The sequence below is a fragment of the Thalassophryne amazonica genome, chromosome 8 (assembly GCF_902500255.1).
Source record: "Thalassophryne amazonica chromosome 8, fThaAma1.1, whole genome shotgun sequence".
In the NCBI taxonomy this organism is placed as follows: domain Eukaryota; kingdom Metazoa; phylum Chordata; class Actinopteri; order Batrachoidiformes; family Batrachoididae; genus Thalassophryne; species Thalassophryne amazonica.
Genome location: NC_047110.1, coordinates 52302444 through 52321085, shown reverse-complemented (window position 1 = coordinate 52321085; position 18642 = coordinate 52302444). Strand labels below are relative to the sequence as shown.

At 40.1% G+C, this 18642-nt stretch overlaps 1 protein-coding gene across 1 annotated transcript in view; it reads right to left on the bottom strand.

Annotated features, from left to right (window-relative positions):
* The window catches only part of LOC117515614 (tyrosine-protein kinase CSK-like), a 55514-nt gene that overhangs the window by 26458 nt on the left and 10414 nt on the right, over nt 1-18642 (bottom strand). Inside the window, exons 2-4 of the mRNA XM_034176250.1 lie at nt 8243-8331; nt 8057-8170; nt 1831-1943 (exon numbers count right to left, since the gene is read on the bottom strand). Coding sequence (XP_034032141.1) covers nt 1831-1943; nt 8057-8170; nt 8243-8257 — 242 coding nt within the window. The 5' untranslated portion in view covers nt 8258-8331. The remainder of the gene's footprint in view (nt 1-1830; nt 1944-8056; nt 8171-8242; nt 8332-18642) is intronic.

The following is an 18642-nucleotide window of genomic DNA, read 5'->3' as shown; positions in this document are numbered from 1 at the left end:
GAGTGCACAGTTTGGCTGCAGCCAGACTGTGCACTCTGATTCCTCTTCTAGTTTATATTTGTTCTTGTGCTGAGCTGCAGGTCTGCGCTCTGAGTTCTGTTATAGTTTATCTTTCTCCATTTGACCGTGAGCTGCGTGCACACGAACGAACCGTCCGTGAGTAAATGTGCAGATGTCTGGAGTTACACTTGATGTGGACATGTCCTGTCTCTGGCAACCAGTTTGTGAGCAGGACTTATGTCATTTTTTGTCCTTTATTTACCGTATTTTCCACACCATAAGGCGCACCTAAAAGCCTTAAATTTTCACAAAAAAATTTTCACAAAAATCGGCCGTGCGCCTTATGTGCGCACTGAATTCCAAAATCTGTAAAAATGACCGACGATGTCTTTGACCGTCGGAATATCGCACCATTTCCCGCTGACACAAGGACGTAATACGTAAAGTACGTACGCTGGTAGCGTAGAGTACGTACGCTGCCAGAGATAAACCAATCAGAGAAGAGTCCGTGAGTCCATGGTACGTACACTTACCTCCGCCACTCCTCCGGTAGTTACCGTATACTACAGGTATCCTGCAAAACAACATTTGTTTGTCTAAGGACCCCCAAAAATGGCGGCAGCGAAGAGACATGCTTACGAGACAATTCAAACTGCAGGCTATCAGTTACGCGGTTGTTCATGGGAATAGAGCAGCTGCGAGAGGAAACAAGAAAATGAACTGCGCCAAGTTAAAAAGACCAAACGGAGTTTCCGCAGAAACAAAGCGAGGTGGCCACAGCTAGAAGACCAGCTGTTCAATTCAGACACAGAAGATGAAGACTTCGATGGATTTGTGACAGAACCATAATAAAAAAATAATGTGAGTACCATATTGTTAAATACCAGCAGTTCAAAGTTGTTAAAAAGTTCAAATAAACTCACCGTTTTGCTTCCGTGACCTTTTTTTTTTTTGTAGACTGTATGTTTTAGCGTGCGCCTTTTGTAAGGGTTAAGTACCCGCTAATTGAGGCCGTGCCTTGTAATCCGGTGCGCCTTTTGTAAGGGATAAGTACCCGCTAATCGAGGGCGCGCCTTGTAATCCGGTGAGCCTTTTTGTAAGGGATAAGTACCCGCTAATCGAGGCCGCGCCTTATAATCCGGTGCGCCTTTTGTAAGGGGTAAGTACCCGCTAATTGAGGGCGCGCCTTGTAATCCGGTGCGCCTTTTGTAAGGGATAAGTACCCGCTAATTGAGGGCGCGCCTTGTAATCCGGTGCGCCTTTTGTAAGGGATAAGTACCCGCTAATTGAGGGCGCGCCTTGTAATCCGGTGCGCCTTTTGTAAGGGATAAGTACCCGCTAATTGAGGGCGCGCCTTGTAATCCGGTGCGCCTTTTGTAAGGGATAAGTACCCGCTAATTGAGGGCGCGCCTTGTAATCCGGTGCGCCTTATGGTGCAGAAAATACAGTAACACAATGATGAGAGACTTTGAGGGGAGAGCGAGGACACCGCACAACAATTAAAACACAATTTTTACCCATAAAGAAACCTAAAAAAGATGAAGCACCTTGAAAAAGTAGAAGTTTGCTTTTCAGGACCACCCTACTGTAACATAACAAAATGTAAAAGAAGTGAAACGCTGTGAATATTTTCTGGATGCACTGCAGATGGATACTTTCAAGTAGTGGTGTTGGACAAGTTGTCTGACTGAGTGGTTGACATCCATGGCCCAAGGTGGCTCTGTAGTGTGGTATACTGTATGTGGCAATGTGCACATGCTTCCAGACCTGACCGAACCTCACCTGAAGTGAACGTGCAAGACTACAAATAAAAAAAATGCAGGAACTCACGGCATTAGACTCAGCTTGCCTCCAGATTTCACACCTTCTCTTTTCTGCACATAGTTGGCTGGAATTGTTCCTTCACGACCTGCAGTATTTTTAGCTTTGTACCAGTTTGGATCCTGAAACACAAAATGCCAGCAATGTCTAAATTAAGAGTTTTCATATTATACAGCTTTACAGCGAGATAATATAGGTTAACAGATGTCTTCAAAACAGCTATTAAAGTGTGTAGCTAAGATTACCCTGTAGACAATGAGGTGATACATTCAACAGTGTAACAATAACAATGTATTATTTGTTTGCATCTGATTTAAAATAGAAATGACATACTGTCTGGCACACTCGTCCTTCAGACATGTAAATGCTAAAAACTCCCCAGAGATTCCCATAAATATAGTGGTGCAGCTTAGCTAAAATTTCTGTAAAAAATGTTAATTTTGTGATAAAAGCATGGAATTTGGCACATATATTTAAAATAACTAATGTTTATTTTCAGATATAGAGTCATGCTGGAGCTGACCTCTAATGAGCTACAGGGGTCAATAAAGAATTACACAGGGTATAGTCTATAGTCTAGTCAAAAGGTATAGTCTGAACCATCTATGACTGAATGTTATGCAGTTATGGAGTAAAAAGGGCAAAAATGGTGACAAAGGTCAATTTCAGTTTGTACAGGGGTCAAAAGTTAAAGTTGCTCCAATTTTGGTAAAAAATTATGTAAATTATTGCTTGAGTTAATAGCATTTTAAAAAGGAATAGTTTTCACCATCTGTCATGCTTAGTTATTTTGTTACGGGGCAACATCATACGTCATAGAATCCAATGGACGTCGACCTTGTTTGACCTTTACTTTGGAGACCAAGCATTCAACACAGTCAAAACTATTCCATGTATTAATCCTTTTATTTCAACTAATACTTTACATCACTTTTTACCAAAATTGGAGCAACTTTAATTTTTGACCCCTGTACAAACTGAAACTTTGTCACCATTTTTGCCCTTTTTACCCCACAGATAGTCCAAACTATACCTTTTTGGAATTGTTATGATCAGACAAATAACGTGGTATAGTTTTCAACATGATTGAGCATTATTAAATTTGGAGCCCTGTGTAATTCTTTATCGACTCCTGTAGCTCATTAGAGGTCAGCTCCAGGATGGCTCCATAACTGAAAAAAAAAGATTAGTTAATTTAGAATATGTGTGCCAAATTCTATGCTTTAATCACAAAATGAACAATTGTTTTGCTATGCCGCCCCACTAACAGACGAGTAAAGCAACAATGAAGTTTCTAAGAAGAGATTAAAAAAAAAAAATCTTTTGACTGTTTTGATGGGCTTGTGCTTGGGCAGTAACAAGGAATTGTTATGTAAAGTGCATGACCTCCACAGTAGGATGTGCTTGGCAGTATGTTCTGAGGACAATAAAGGATTGAGGAAGGAAACCACAGATGAAAATTCAGTAAGGTATACCTTATATATTATATTCCAAATCTAAGGTGGAACTATGCCAGTATACAAGGGTATATCTAAATATCTAAAAAGGAAGAGTAAAATAGGAGAGTGATATGATATGGTGTGATTGTGCTGCTCTCTTTTTTTAATGATAAAATGTCTCCTGATGCAGTTTGAGCAGCAAAAATAATGTGGATCCATTGCTGAAATCAAACTGCGGGAGGAAACAGCTGCTTTGTGCCAGTAGCAGGAGTCAGAGGAATTGTTCACTCTAACATGGGAATGCACAGGACTGCGAAGGCTCCTGGGAGGACTGCAAATACTGGTAAATAATTGTTACGTTATTTGTAAATGGTGGTGGTTCCTGTTTTGATCTTGTTAAAGTTGTGTTGATAAGTGATTATGGTGTTAAAATTGAGAGAAGAAATATTTTGCACAAGTGTCAACTGCATGTCATGATGGACATTTACCAGTTCTCGGCTCCTGTGCGTACTTTTAGTGCAAGTAGTGCAAGAGGAACGCACACACTTTCAATTTTTGTTGCCAACTGCTGTTGTCTATATATGATATATAAAAGTAGAGTTTGCGTTCTCCATACCATGGACCCACATTGGGTTCTAGATGGCAAACACCCAAAGAGACCATTGGCCATCTCCTGCCACTGGGGTCCTAAACACTGAGACACCTTCGTACTGGATTAATGCACACAGAAGTGCAGAACTGTACTGTCGCCAAGTACTTGCTCACAGGGGGTCGTTTTGACCGTTGGGGTTTTTCCGTAATTATTGTATGGCTTTGCCTTACAATATAAAGCGCCTTGGGGCAACTGTTTGTTGTGATTTGGCGCTATATAAATAAAATTGATTTGATCCTCTCGGCCCTTCTAGAATGAGTTTGAGACATCTGCTCTGAAGAGATCACTGGTTAGTATGGTGGCTCAGTGGTTAGCACTCTTGCCTCACAACAAGAAGGTCTGGAATTCAATTCCACCCCTGCACAGTTCCTTTCTGTGCAGAGTTTGCATGTTTCCTTGTGTCTAAATGGGTTTCCTTTCACCATCCAAACATGCACAGTGTCTGCTCCTTTCTCTGTCCCTGACTAAGGCAGGATCTCTACATTTGGAGTTGGTCCCTGGATGCTGGACTGTGGCTGCCCACTGCCCCAAGTGGTTGGATTGTGTCTAACTCTAATTAGGATGGGTTAAATGCAGAAGACAAATTTCAATGCACATATGTATGTATATACAGACAGGGGTGGTGGCCAAGTGCTTGATGTGCTTGGTTTCAGTGTGAAAGGTTCCTGGTTCAAATCCCACCCCTGCCACCTTTCTCCATGTAATGTGGAGTTGTGTCAGTAAGGGCATCTGGTGTAAAACTTCTGCCAAATCAACATCCAGATCTACCTTGGATATGCTGGCGACCCCGAGTGAAAACAAGGGAGCAGTCGACGGGACTTATGCCCTGGTCCCACCAAATAATGAAGGATGAATGAGCCACAAAGCATGTTTTTTTTTTCTTTTTGCTATGAGAGGAGGTATTCAACTATTGTGGGAGAATAGTGGCTCTGAGAGGCTCTTAATGGCAGTATATTCAGTTAACGAGGCTCATCTCGCTAATTTTAAAAAGTTCAAAATTTAGCAACAACAGTGTGGGGCAGTTTGTGTACAATACAACGACAACTAACGAGGATTATAGAGGCATGTCTGTGGTGAGGATGAGGCTGCTAAAAGCTCATCATCCGAGTGCCTGGCAGCTACGAGGACCCTTTTGGACAGGCTCAGCCATCTTGCGCACAATCCCACCTGCTTTGTGCAGCGGATGCTGTATATAAAATAATTATTTTGTAGCAGATTAATCATTTTCTGTCAGAGCTTGGAGTTGAAAACACCTGTAATCACTTCTGGAATCAGAGAAGACTGTTTCATCTGGACCCCCTTTGTCCCCTCTCTCTCCTGCTCCATGAAGTGGAGAACTTATTTTGGAACAGTTTAAAAGGTAACTATTTTAACTAACGCGCAAAAGAGCGATTTCGCAGAAATTAACGGACGAAGACAAAGTTAAAAGTTGGATCACGGTGTCAAAATGCCTGTTAAGCCATGGAAGAAATAGATCCAATGAGAGGAATCACTGAGGTGACTGTCCAGGAACCCGTGGTTCGGTTCTAGCTGGTCTGGTGGATTTAATGACTCTGGAACACAGGTGAACAGCAGCCTGGCGCATGGCGCACACCCGCCGGACTGTACTGGAGCATCTATTTTCGGACTATGTTTAAAAAATGTGACAACATCTTGAATGGATGCTGTGAATTAAAAACCCACACTTAAAGGGACCAGGTCTGGGAGGGCTGGAGGTTTGGACCAAACCCATGCCTAAACGTGCACCAACGTGCACATGTTAACATGGCGCTACATGGATCATATGTAGCTTGACGTGGATCATATGCGGTGACACGAGCCACTCGAGGCTGGACGGGGCTCAAATGACAGGTCAATCGTGGCTCACTAGAGGCTGATACCTGGCACATGCGAGGCACATAAAGGCTTCTTATATATGTAATAGATACGTAATGGATGAAAACGTGGATCATTCTTCAAATAATCGCTGACACACTCATGCGTGGCTCATTATTCATGGCTTATTATTCGGTGGGACCGAGGCTTTACTTTCATATGTATGTACAACAGTCAATGCCCTTCGTCTTCTTCCCACAGTAAGACAAAAAGCACCAGGATCTTAAAGACTTGGACATCCAATCTCCAGTAAAGATCTTTTGATCTCCAATCCAAAGACCCAAAGACATGAATGTCACTGCCAAGATAAGTGAATGTCTTGACAAATTCAAAAGTTATGCCACATACAGATATACAGTGAGGAAAATAAGTATTTGAACACCCTGCGATTTTGCAAGTTCTCCCACTTAGAAATGATGGAGGGGTTTGAAATTTTCATCTTAGGTGCATGTCCACTGTTAGAGACATAATCTAAAAAAAAAAAAAAATCCGGAAATCACAATGTATGATTTTTTTTAATAATTTATTTGTATGTTACTGCTGCAAATAAGTATTTGAACACCTGTGAAAATCAAGGTTAATATTTGGTACAGTAGCCTTTGTTTGCAATTACAGAGGTCAAATGTTTCCTGTAGTTTTCCACCAGGTTTTCACACACTGCAGCGGGGATTTTGGTCCACTCCTCCATGCAGATCTTCTCCAAATCTTTCAGGTTTGGAGTTTCAGCTCCCTCCAAAGATTTTCTATCGAGTTCAGGTCTGGAGACTGGCCAGGCCACTCCAGGACCTTGAAATGCTTCTTACGGAGCCCCTCCTTAGTTGCCCTGGCTGTGTGTTTGGGGTCATTGTCATGCTGGAAGACCCAGCCACGACCCATCTTCAATGCTCTTACAGAGGGAAGGAGGTTGTTTGCCAAAATCTCACGATACATGACCCCATCCATCCTCCCTTCTATATGGTGCAGTCGTCCTGTCCCCTTTGCAGAAGAGCACCCCCAGAGTATGATGTTTCCACCCCCATGCTTCACGGTTGGGATGGTTTTCTTGGGGTTGTTCTCATCCTCTAAACATGGTAAGTGGAGCTGATTCCAAAAAGCTTTATTCTGGTCTCATCTGACCACATGACCTTCTCCCATGCCTCCTCTGGATCATCCAGATGGTCACTGGTGAACTTCAAACGGTCCTTGACATGTGCTGGCTTGAGCAGGGGGACCTTGCTGCCCTGCAGGATTTTAAACCATGACAGCATCATGTGTTACTAATGTAATCTTTGTGACTGTGGTCCCAGCTCTCTTCAGGTCACTGACCAGGTCCTCCTGTGTAGTTCTGAGCTTTCTCAGAATCATCCTTACGCCACACAGTGAGATCTTGCATGGAATCCCAGACCGAGGGAGATTGACAGTCATCTTGTGTTTCTTCCACTTTCTAATAAATAATCATAACAGTTGTTGTCTTCTACCAAGCTGCTTGCCTGTTGTCCTGTAGTCCATCCCAGCCTTGTGCAGGTCTACAGTTTTGTCCTGGTGTCCTTAGACAGCTCTTTGGTCTTAGCTATGGTGGACAGGTTGACGTGTGATTGATTGAGTGTGTGAACAGGAGTCTTTTATACAGGTAACAAGTTCAAACAGGTGCAATTAATACAGGTAAAGAGCGCAGAATAAGAGGGCTTCTTAAAGACAAATTAACAGGTCTGTGTGAGCCAGAATTCTTGCTGGTTGGTAGGGGTTCAAACACTTATTTGCAGCAGTAACATACAAATAAATTATTAAAAAAATCATACATTGTGATTTCCGGAGGTTTTTTTTTTTTTACATTATGTCTCTCACAGTGGACATGCACCTAAGATGAAAATTTCAGACCCCTCCATGATTTCTAAGTGGGAGAACTTGCAAAATCGCAGGGTGTTCAAATACTTATTTTCCTCACTGTACTTCTGTTGACTGAGTCCAGGAAGTCTTTAAAAGTCTGTATCTTAGTTTGGATCCAGGACAGTCAGAAATACAAACACTGATTCCTCACTCATCGTCTCAAGTGCTGCAATCAGGGTATCCATTGATTCCGTAATGATCATTGTCCTCAAAGTCGAGGTCTGTTCTTGCCAACAAAGGAACCTAAACCACTGGTTTACACAACCCTACCAAACACCCAGTCCAGGATTATAAGATGAGAACATATTTTTCAGGTACATTTTCAGGAAAAAAAAAATCATCTTGTATTTAGATCAGCGTAGTGGAGACTTTACTTGAGCTGCTCATAAGACACACATAGTACCTTTGTGACAACAATGATGGTCAACACATCTCCTTTGTTGAAGGGCAGGTCCTGTTCTGAGGTGCCTCTGAAGTTGTACCTGGCCACACACTCGGTACCCTGCGGCCACGGAGTCTACATGAAAACAAAAAACTGATTACCGAACAAATCAATAAAAATATTTGCCAAATGTGTGTCTATTTGTACCTGACAGTCTGTCATGATGACACAATTCTATCCTCTCAGGTGATGCTCGCTCACAGCTACCATTAGTACTCGTAAACATACACGCATACCTGCAGAGAGAGGGAACCACAAAAAGTCTACGGTGAGAGAGCGCACGTATGTTTTCACAGCTGTGTTCATTCATGGCAAGACAAACAGCTCGAGTATTATCAGGGCAAATTTGAATTGTGTCAGCCGTTCGGCATAAGCAGACTACGCAGCCTGCGTGGGGCACCAACCATGTTGCACTAGTTTGCAGGGCCTCCAATTGACTGAAAAATGTGTTGAAATTATTACATTATTACCAGTGATGCCGGTTACTCTAATCTAACCACTTTTTAGTAACGAGTAATCTAACGCGTTAATCTTTCCAAATGAGTAATCAGATTAAAGTTACTTCTCCAAGTCACTGTGCGTTACTATTATTTTTGCATTGTGGGTCGACAGCAGCATTAAACTTGGTCCGTGGGCAGGAGGTCGGGGTTCGACTGAACTGCCCACTTTAAGCGAGCTGTGAACTTTTCAACTGCTACGACTCATCCTCACCTCTTAAAGCGCGGTGAAAACAGCACACCTGCACTGAGCTTTACAAAGTCATTTTTATGCTTTATTTTTCTCCTTTATTTAGAATTCTGAGCTGAGCCGCTCCGTATCGTCTCGTTAAAAACAGCTGATCCTCCGCGACGCGTCAACAACTAACACTATTTTCCACTCAAATGCACCTAAACTCTCTTTCTGAGGACCACATGATGTGAAAACACAATAAAACTTTCTTACCTGTAAATCTGGTCATGTTTTCTGCATAAATAAATGTTATCCATTCTTTGTGCTCAAACGCCAAAGCAGGGGCGAATCCAGATGGAATGGGGGCGTGGGGCAGGGAGGTGCCCCCCCCTCACAACACCCCTAGATTAAAGGTCCAGTTTTGAAGCCGTATTTTTTTTTTTTTTTTTTTTTTTTTTTTTTTTTTACTACAACTACTAATACTACTTAAAATAATAATAATTTTGACAAGAAAAATGTTTATAGAGAATTTAAATGTTAGAAAAATGTTAGAATTTAATGGTTACATTTATAAACAATGAAGGTTAGAAATTGCAAGTTTTACTGTTACAGTGCTGTCAACAGTTAAATATGAGGTCAAGAAAGATTATTTTACTTTTTATAAAACAAGTATTTATTTTCATTGAAGTCAAGAAAGGGTGACTATAAAGTGAGTTTTGGCAAAACAGGTATCATTGTCATGTTGAGGTGGCAGAGGGTTGTTGTCGGCAGCTGGGGAAAGTAACTAAAAAAGTAACTAGTAATCTAACTTAGTTACTTTTACAATTGAGTAAACAGTAAAGTAAATAAGTTACTTTTTCAAGGAGTAATCAGTAATTGGATTACTTTATCAAAGTAACTGTAGCAACACTGATTATTACATTTCAAAATCAATGTGAATTATTTATGAATAGGCCCATCGTTTTTGTCTTTAAACATTGTGTAGGCCCCTACCCCATTACTTAATTGGGGTAAATTAACAGGTTTTTTTTGCCTAATATAAAGCCCCCATCCACCCCCACCCCGATTCCCTGAAATGGTACAGCCCTGTTTGCGTCTTTCTCTGTTCGCTGTGTCGCCTAACCAGGGTTGCCAGATGTGATGATTTCCAGTCCAATAAATGCTCAAAAATGCATGGAGGCACTAAATCCTACGCAATTTGAACTGATTTTTAAAATGTGTGTGGCGATTCTATACAAAAAACTCGTCCAGTGCCATATTTTTACCCTAAACAAACCAACTGGATGGGAAAACACCCAATCTGGCAACCCTGCGCCTAACTGAAGCAGCACTGCTAGCCCACATTTGAGTCTGACACGAGACGACAAGTTGCCACTATGCCACAATTAAGCAATGAAGCGACAGCAGGAGTCTGGAGCTGAAAAACGGAGGAAAAAGAAACAAAAAGATGATACCCGTGCATCCCTTGCTGGTAAGTACGTGTTAAAGGTTTAAATTGTTTTGATTATTTAATGTTCAGTGGTGCTGCTTAAGCTAGGTTGCGTTGGCTTTGCTGATTTGATGTAGCTTTAAACGCTAAACTTAAACACTTTAATAAATAGTAACGGTTTGAGTAGAACTTGTGTGTGTGTGTGTGTGTGTGTGTGTTGGGGGGGGGGGGTTTCTCTTGTATGGGGGTGGGGGGGCCTCCCTGACCAGTTATGCTTAGGGCCTCCAAAACCTTAGCAGCAGCCCTGGTGTCAGATGAAAGTTAAAAATAACCCAGAGATACGGAAAGCAGAAGTCACAAGTCTTTTTTTTAAATCACACTTTCACAACTGGGACAGGGTTTCCATGACATACAGTATGATTATAGATCAAATTTGTATATATGTGTGGACAGAATCATTGGACCAGTCATACAAATTCAAAGCTCTGTAATTAAACACACACACACACAAATTTCAGCATTAATGTTCATTCTTTTTTGGTTCACTTTGACACTGGACTTGGTGTACAAGTTGACTTAAAGGTTTTCTAATACTGAATGTACCTCTTTACTAATGGACAGATGAGGACTGAGATATGATTTCCCCTGTGTGTGTGTGTTTGAGAAGTAAAAAAAAAACCCAAAGAAAAAAGACTGAGATAACAGCAGAGAGGCAGTTCTTGCATCAAGGAAGTGGTGAGAAACTTTGATGGTGATCTGAACCTTCCTCGAAAAAGTCTCTTTTAATCTCTCCAGTTTCTTTAACAGCGCAAGTCAGGTTTTTCCATTTACTTCATTCTTGTTGACATATACAATTGCACTCAAAAGTTTACATACCCTGGCAGAATTTTGGGGGTGGGGTGGGGGGGCTGGCCATTTTTCAGAGGATATGAATGATAACACAAAACTTTTTTTCACTCATGTTAGTAGTTGTGTGAAGCCATTTATTGTCAAATAACTGTTTACTCTCTTTAAATCATGACGACAACAGAAACTACCAAAATGACCCTGATCAAAAGTTTACATACCCCTTTTCTTATTATCGTGTGTTGCCCCCTTTAACATCAATGACGGCTTGGAGTCTTTTGTGGTCGTTGTGGACGAGGCTCTCTGATGTTAAAGCTGCCACTGAATATGTCTTGAACTTTATTTACATCAAAGAAATACAAACAGTATGGTATTTTATGGTAAATCTGCATGGAGTAGACAGTTCTCAAAAACTGAGTGACTGTGCAAGAAGGAGAAGAGTGAGGAAAGTCACCAAGACACCCAAACAACCCAGAAGAAGTTATAGGCTAATGTGGCTGTGTTTGGAGAAATTGTGCACAGTGCAAATTTTGCATTTTCCATCCCCAGTTATACAGCTTCACGATGAAGTGGTGTAGAGGAGGATTTCCTTAAAAAGAAGACCTGAAAGTTTAGATACAAATTGCCAGAAGGTATATCCGAGATGTAAGCCCAATTTGATCTGTTCTGGTGAAAGAGAATCCTTCTCCGCTCTACTCGACTATGAAGCTAAGAGTAGTGATACATAATGCACACACACTCCGACTTCAGAGAAAGTAAGTTACAAAAATTGCACAGGTCAATGTTAAACATTTTTACAGTTTTCATGGCTAATTGCTGAACAAATAGCTTAAAACAGTGGCCTTCACCCAAAGGGTGATCATTAATACTTTTGTAAAGTTATCGATTACAGGCCTGCTAGGCTGGATTATATTTTAAAAAACAAAATCAGCTTAGGTCTATCAGCATGCACTGGTGCATCACATTACCACATCCACCACACTACAGAACCACTTTGGGTCCTGGATGACAACCACCCAGGAAGACAAGTGGTCAACCCCACCTCTTGAAAGTGGTCATCTGCCCACAGCCAGGTGAACAGATGTGCCTTTATTTTCTGGCCACTGGGTTGTGCTGCTATGACTGCAATATTGGAAAACTGTAGTTGTAAGTCCACTGTGGTGATCAGAAAAAAAACCTTTATCTATGGAAGTACTTTGCATTACATTTGGCAAACCAGTGTACTTTGTCCAAAAAAGAGAAAAAAGAAAGATGATGTACTGGTTCACAAATCAGCTAAAATAACTGGACCAGTGAAGCTAAAGTTGGATGTGTTTTAGTGTCTGAAATTAAACTTGTGATGAGACCGCAGGATGTCCTGGGGTTGCAGACCATAGCTTCCTTCTGTTCATAATGTGTCTACTGTGACAAGACGTGTGGCTTGACTCCGCTGTGACACTGTTTCTATGATACATAGACAACAAAGCAGAACAGAGGCGTTACAGTCAATGACCGTTAGAAGAAGTCATGCTCACCCCTACTCCCCTAAAACCAGACTTCCTCTCTTTCTATATCAGTTTCTGCGATGAGATGATGCGGCTCAGAGTGCAGGGAAAATCTTGCCTCTGAAGACCAACACATAATATATATGATGTCACCTCCTCTGACAAGTCCATTACTATGCAGTCTACTTCTAGGAAAATCCAAATTTGCAACAGTCTGTTATTAGTGCTGCATCCGGTTAGAACAGACATTCTGCTGATATAATTCCTGAGAAACACCTTTTTCTGTGACAAGTATAATTTAAAAGTTTGTTTGTTTTTCTGTAGTGCAGCACTGTAGTAGTAAAACTACAACACTCAAGAGTAATACTGATTGAACACTGATGAAAGTGTGGTGGCTGTGTTTTAGTTGTTAAAAATACATTACTATTATTATTATTATGTATTAAAATATTAAAATATTTTTAAAGGGTAATTTGTAGGAAAGGTGCGTGTCTTTCAACTATAGAACCGTCTCAGTACAGGCCTGCACAGTGCCTGTTAGCAGAAAAAAACAGATACAATGAGGAGAAAAACACTTTTACATATGTGAAAATTGCTGCCTGATTGACTGCTAAGTGTACTACATGCACCATGCGTCCCAAACAGAACTGGTGCATTTTTGAAGCAAAGCAGAGCAAAAATACACCTTCAAAACATGTACCGTGGTGCCCCTCTGCTTGGGCCATTCTAACAGATTTTTACAAAGTTTACAGAGTATATCTGATCACTGTGGTCAGATCAGGATTCTATTTTATTCTAATTCTATTTTATTCTCCCGAGAACTAAAGTTGCAGGCATCCATTTTAAAATGAGCAAATATTTGCACAAAAACAATAAAGTTTATCAGTTTGAACATTAAATATCTTGTCTTTGTGGTGTATTCAATTGGATATAGGTTGAAGAGGATTTGCAAATCATTGTATTCTGTTTTTATTTACATTTCACACAACATCCCAACTTCATTGGAATTGGGGTTGTACATGTTTTTGTTTCGCACATTACTCAGAGGAAATGAGTTTAGCTGCACAATCAATGGGTTAGAGTCTGATGTTTTACCCAGACTGACAACAAATACAAGTAAATTAAGTACTTTAATGCATTTTTTGAGGTTTCTTGAGGTATTTTGTGAATGCAGAAATGTGTTCCTGTGATATAAACCTAATGTACACTGCTTTCTTCTATAGCGTTTAACGGCAGCCATCCTTATTGTTGCACCGTTGCCACCTTTTGCATCAGTCCGTTATAGCAGTACTAAAATCCTATCGATGAGTCCAGTGTCATTCAAGTATTTAAAAAGCCAACACTTCCCCCTGGCACTTTAATTTAAAAATCTTCATTTAACCAGGTTAGTCCCACCGAGGGAGACCTGGACAATTATAAAGTTTCCAATTCACCTAACCTGCTAATCCTATGTCTGAAATACATACTCACACACACTCATCTTCAACCGCTTAGTCCAAATGAGAGTCATGGGGGCTGGAGCCTATCCCAGCAGTCATAGAGCGCGAGGCGGGGTACACCCTGGACAGGACGCCAGTCTGTCACAGATGTCTAAAATACTTCCAACAGAAACTTCTTTCAGGCCTATTCTTCTAAATTCTGAGCAAAACACTAGTCTTTCTGTGGAATATTTATTACAATACATGAGGACATCCTTAATCACCAAAACAATGTCCTAAATAAGGTCTTGCCAACTTCTGGATGAACCTGATCCAGAGATCAAGGATCCAGTGACCAATTTCATAAGTATTTATTTTAAGACTCAATAAAATATTGTTGACATAGAAAACCTGTAAAGCGTACTTTTAGTACACAGAAAATTCACAAGATGTATCGATAAGGGAATCAAAAGAATCAAATTGATAAGTGGAATCGATAATAGCATCGATATCGATAAAACCTTATCAATATCCATCCCTACTTACGGGTTAGCCCATCTTTGTTCACTTGCTTAGGTTTTTGGTTGGTGACTCTGTGAGCATTACACTTTCTCACTGATAGAATCACTTTTGAGGGTTAACAGGTTTCTCACGTCTGTATGGAAAGTTTAATTCTAACTCATACGGCATTCCACTGACCTCTGCTAGACGTTGCACCCGGGAAACTGTGACTCGACAGATGAGCAGCTGCTCTGGCGTCACAATGACCAGTCGACTGCAACTTAATCCATCAAACAGCAATACAGTTATTTTGTCCAAATATGACAACTACCAGTAAAACTAGTACAGCTTTGTCGACTGAAATCAAAAACATTTCTCTGTATGAAAATATTTTAAATCCATTAAAACCACACTGTCACTCATTTAACTGTTTAGTGTGATATGAAACCAGCAGGGAAATAACATGTTTAAATGAGTTTTAACGTTTATAGATGTATACAGTTCAAACCATTCTATGTGAAGCAAACTCTATGTAGGGGCTTAACACCAGTTTAGTTCAAGCATATAAATGGAGGAAACAGTCACATTTGAGAAGCTGGAACATAATAAATTTTTCTTTTTGTTCAATAAATAAATAAATTTATTTGCAATGCAAGTATTTTTATGTTCATTTTTTATGTTCACACAAATTATTTCTGTGTGAACGCCATCAGAACACATGATACAGTTATGATAAATGCAGTTTACAGTGCTGTGAAAAAGTTTTCAGATTGCCTCAAACGATATAGATATTTGTACTTGTCAAAAGAAAATCTAAAGTGCAAACATTACTATAAAAAAAATAAAAAAAATGAAATATGGCATTCTTAAGAATTTCATTTAATATACTTTATCTGCATATGTAGCGCACATGACAATTATCACATGACAAGTTGCAGATAACATTATTAACTAAATTTTCCTATGACCTTCAGAACATCTAACATAGTATCATTTTACTCAGTAAGACATCATTGTTAAAGGTGAAACTCTGTCACACATTTCACATTTTAAGTTTACATATATTTTATGTATGTTTAAATATGAGAATTGGTCTCACATTTTGTTCATTATGTAGTATCAAGTAACTTACAGTTTTGCCTTATTTTTTTTTAACACTGTAAGCACGAGTACCTTATTTGCAGCATGCTGTGTGGTTAATGCACTTTCTTCCAAAACAAAAATTCCTGGTTGAAGACCCCTCATGCCCACTCTCCGTGTAATGTGGAGTTGCGTCAGGAAAGCATCCAGCAGAAAAACTGTCAGATGCACATGCTGAGCCATATCAATTCCAATGTGGCAAGCTCAAAGAATGTACCTTTACTAGATGTCTTTGGGAAAATTACACATTTCATTTTTACTTTGATTTATTTCAAATAATAAAAAAAATCTTACTTCTTTGCCCAGTCTTCAATTTACAGTAAAAACTCATTTCTACCAGGTTAATCTACAATTAAAAATTATACAATGGACATTTACATGTGACCTATGGTAAATCTTTGGTCACTTTTTGTTTTAAGTTGTTTTTTTTTGTGTGTGTACCTCCCACACATACACATTTTTAGACACCATTTCTTACATGCGTGTGCCAGTTGCCAGAAGGTGTGAAATGACAAACAAAATAAGATCAATCTTGAATTAGTCTTTTAATTACAGCGTGATTCACGTTACACCAAATATCCTTTGTTTACTGAAAAAAATTATATCTAGAAAACTGTACATATGCTTCATGACGTGGAGAACACATTATTTGTAATGTTTATATTGTAATAGCTTGGTAAAACAGTTGCATGTTCATTTCTTCTTAGAGTAGCTGTAAAATTATGTTTATGATCGATTTAACATCTCATAATTATTTAGATGAGCTGTGCTGTGATGCGGTGCACTGACACAATCACTCACACCCAGTGTTAATTTTAGTTTGCTCATTGTTCACGTGAAGTTCACATAATTAATGCGTGACAGAGATTTTGAAAATTTCTAAATTTTCTGTGTGCACTTGCATGAACCCGCGCACAGTCTACAACAAGTTTATGCTCCTGCATGGCAGATTGTGTGCAAGTGTGTGGATCAAATTCGTGCAAGTGTCAGGGTGTCTTTACACCGATTTAAACAATAATGTCCACAGTGCTGCACTGCAGTCATTTCTCTGCATCCCGGTCAGAATCTCCACTGACTTTTGTCCAGACTTCTCCACTGCGCAAAACAACTTCACAAACACCAGCGCACACAAAATGCTCCTCTTGTTTAAGTATCTGATCTCTAATTTAAAACAGAAACCATCTTCTTATCGCTTTAAGTAAGATCACAGCTCAGGGTGCTGACAAGATTGTAAAGCTAATAAAAATATGCTGAAGTGACTGCAACAGAATCTGTCTGGGCAAAGTCCTCATCTTCGGAGCGAATGATCTCACAAACAAGGCTGCCATTGTCAGTAGTTTCTACTGACTCCTGCCTCACTGACAAATTCATCATCGTCTGTTCGACAGCAGACTTCACTTTAGCAACACATCAGTTCTGCAAGAGCGGAAATCAGAATTCTCACATTTTAATTTGCAGTTACATAAATTACTGTGAATTACTTTGCAAATGTCACATGTAGTCTGCTTCATTTCCTCTTTATGCGCGCACACACACACACACACACACACACACACACACACACACACACACACACACACACACACACACACACACACACACACAAAGAAGTGCATAACATGATTTTATAGCGGTGCAATAATTTTGCAAGCTGCTTTCCCAGCACAGATCCTCATTTAATAATCATTAGGGCACTTCTGCAGTTAAATCCTGCACACTTTTGACATCCATTAAAATTTTTTTGTTCAAACCAAACTGGTTGATCAACATTTGACTGTCTGCACAAATCAGTCGTAACCTGACTGTACAAAGCAAGACAGGACAGGAACGTCGACATGTCTTCTTTGGTCTTGCTCAAATCTGCCACTCCCTTTCTCTATCTGCCACTCTGCAGACAGATCTGCAGACAAAACTCTATGTATGCGTTATATGAGATGCAAAGGCTGCTGTAATACAGTGATGGAGGGTCACACCGTCTGTCCCTCAAAAATCACCATTATAAATACGTTCCACAAATGCTCCTTTAAATAAATACAAAGTCAAGACAGCAGGAAAGATCTAGCAACTAAAAACATGTTTTTAAATTAATTTAAGTCTTTCTGTAAATTAAAATCAGACTATTTCTTTATTATGGCCTAACTACATACTTGTTTAACTGTTGTGCCAACTTTCAGAGGGGGTGTTACTCAGTCCAAACTTCATGCATAGCAAGCAAACCCTATCGTGTTGTGTTTTGTGGGAGTGACATCACTGAGCAGAAACACAGGCAACATACTGTATACAGACACTTGTACCAGGGGGGAGGTGATGGTCTAGTGGTTAAGGTGTTGGGTTTGAGTCCAGAAGATCATGAGTTCAAATCCCCGCCTGACTGGAAAATCACTAAGGGCCCTTGGGCAAGGCCTTTAATCTCCTATTGCTCCCGGTGTGTAGTGAGTGCCTTGTATGGCAGCACCCTGACATCGGGGTGAATGTGAGGCATAATTGTAAAGCGCTTTGAGCGTCTGATGCAGATGGAAAAGCGCTATATAAATGCAGTCCATTTACCATTTACAATCAGACCGATAGGTGCAATCTATATTATAATAGCCAAGTGCCCTCTGTGCGCGTGTGTGCATGTATGTGTATGGCTTCGATCACGGAGAAACAGGAGATCTAACATTTGCTGTTTGGTATGCTTATGTAGTTTTGGTCAAGGATGAACGCTGCGAAAACGGAAAGTTGCTAGGACTAACATTTTTGGGGAAATTAGCAATATTATGTAACAACAGTGAACAATGGACATTGTGCTACAATGCATCATGGGAGTTTGGGGTTTTAAATGTTACTGTGGTTTTGTTTTTTAACAGTGTTGTTAGGTGTCATTGATTTATTCTTTTTGTAGTTCAGTTGGTTTAGTCAGTTTAGTTAAGTGTCATGTTGCTGTTACCATGAGTGAGAAGGGTAATGCGTTTGATAACTTCCACCACATCTGTTTGTGGGTGTGTAAAATTAAAAGCACCTGCTTGCAACAGAATGCAGAAAAGAAAAAAGATGCATGGTCAATATACTGTTAATACA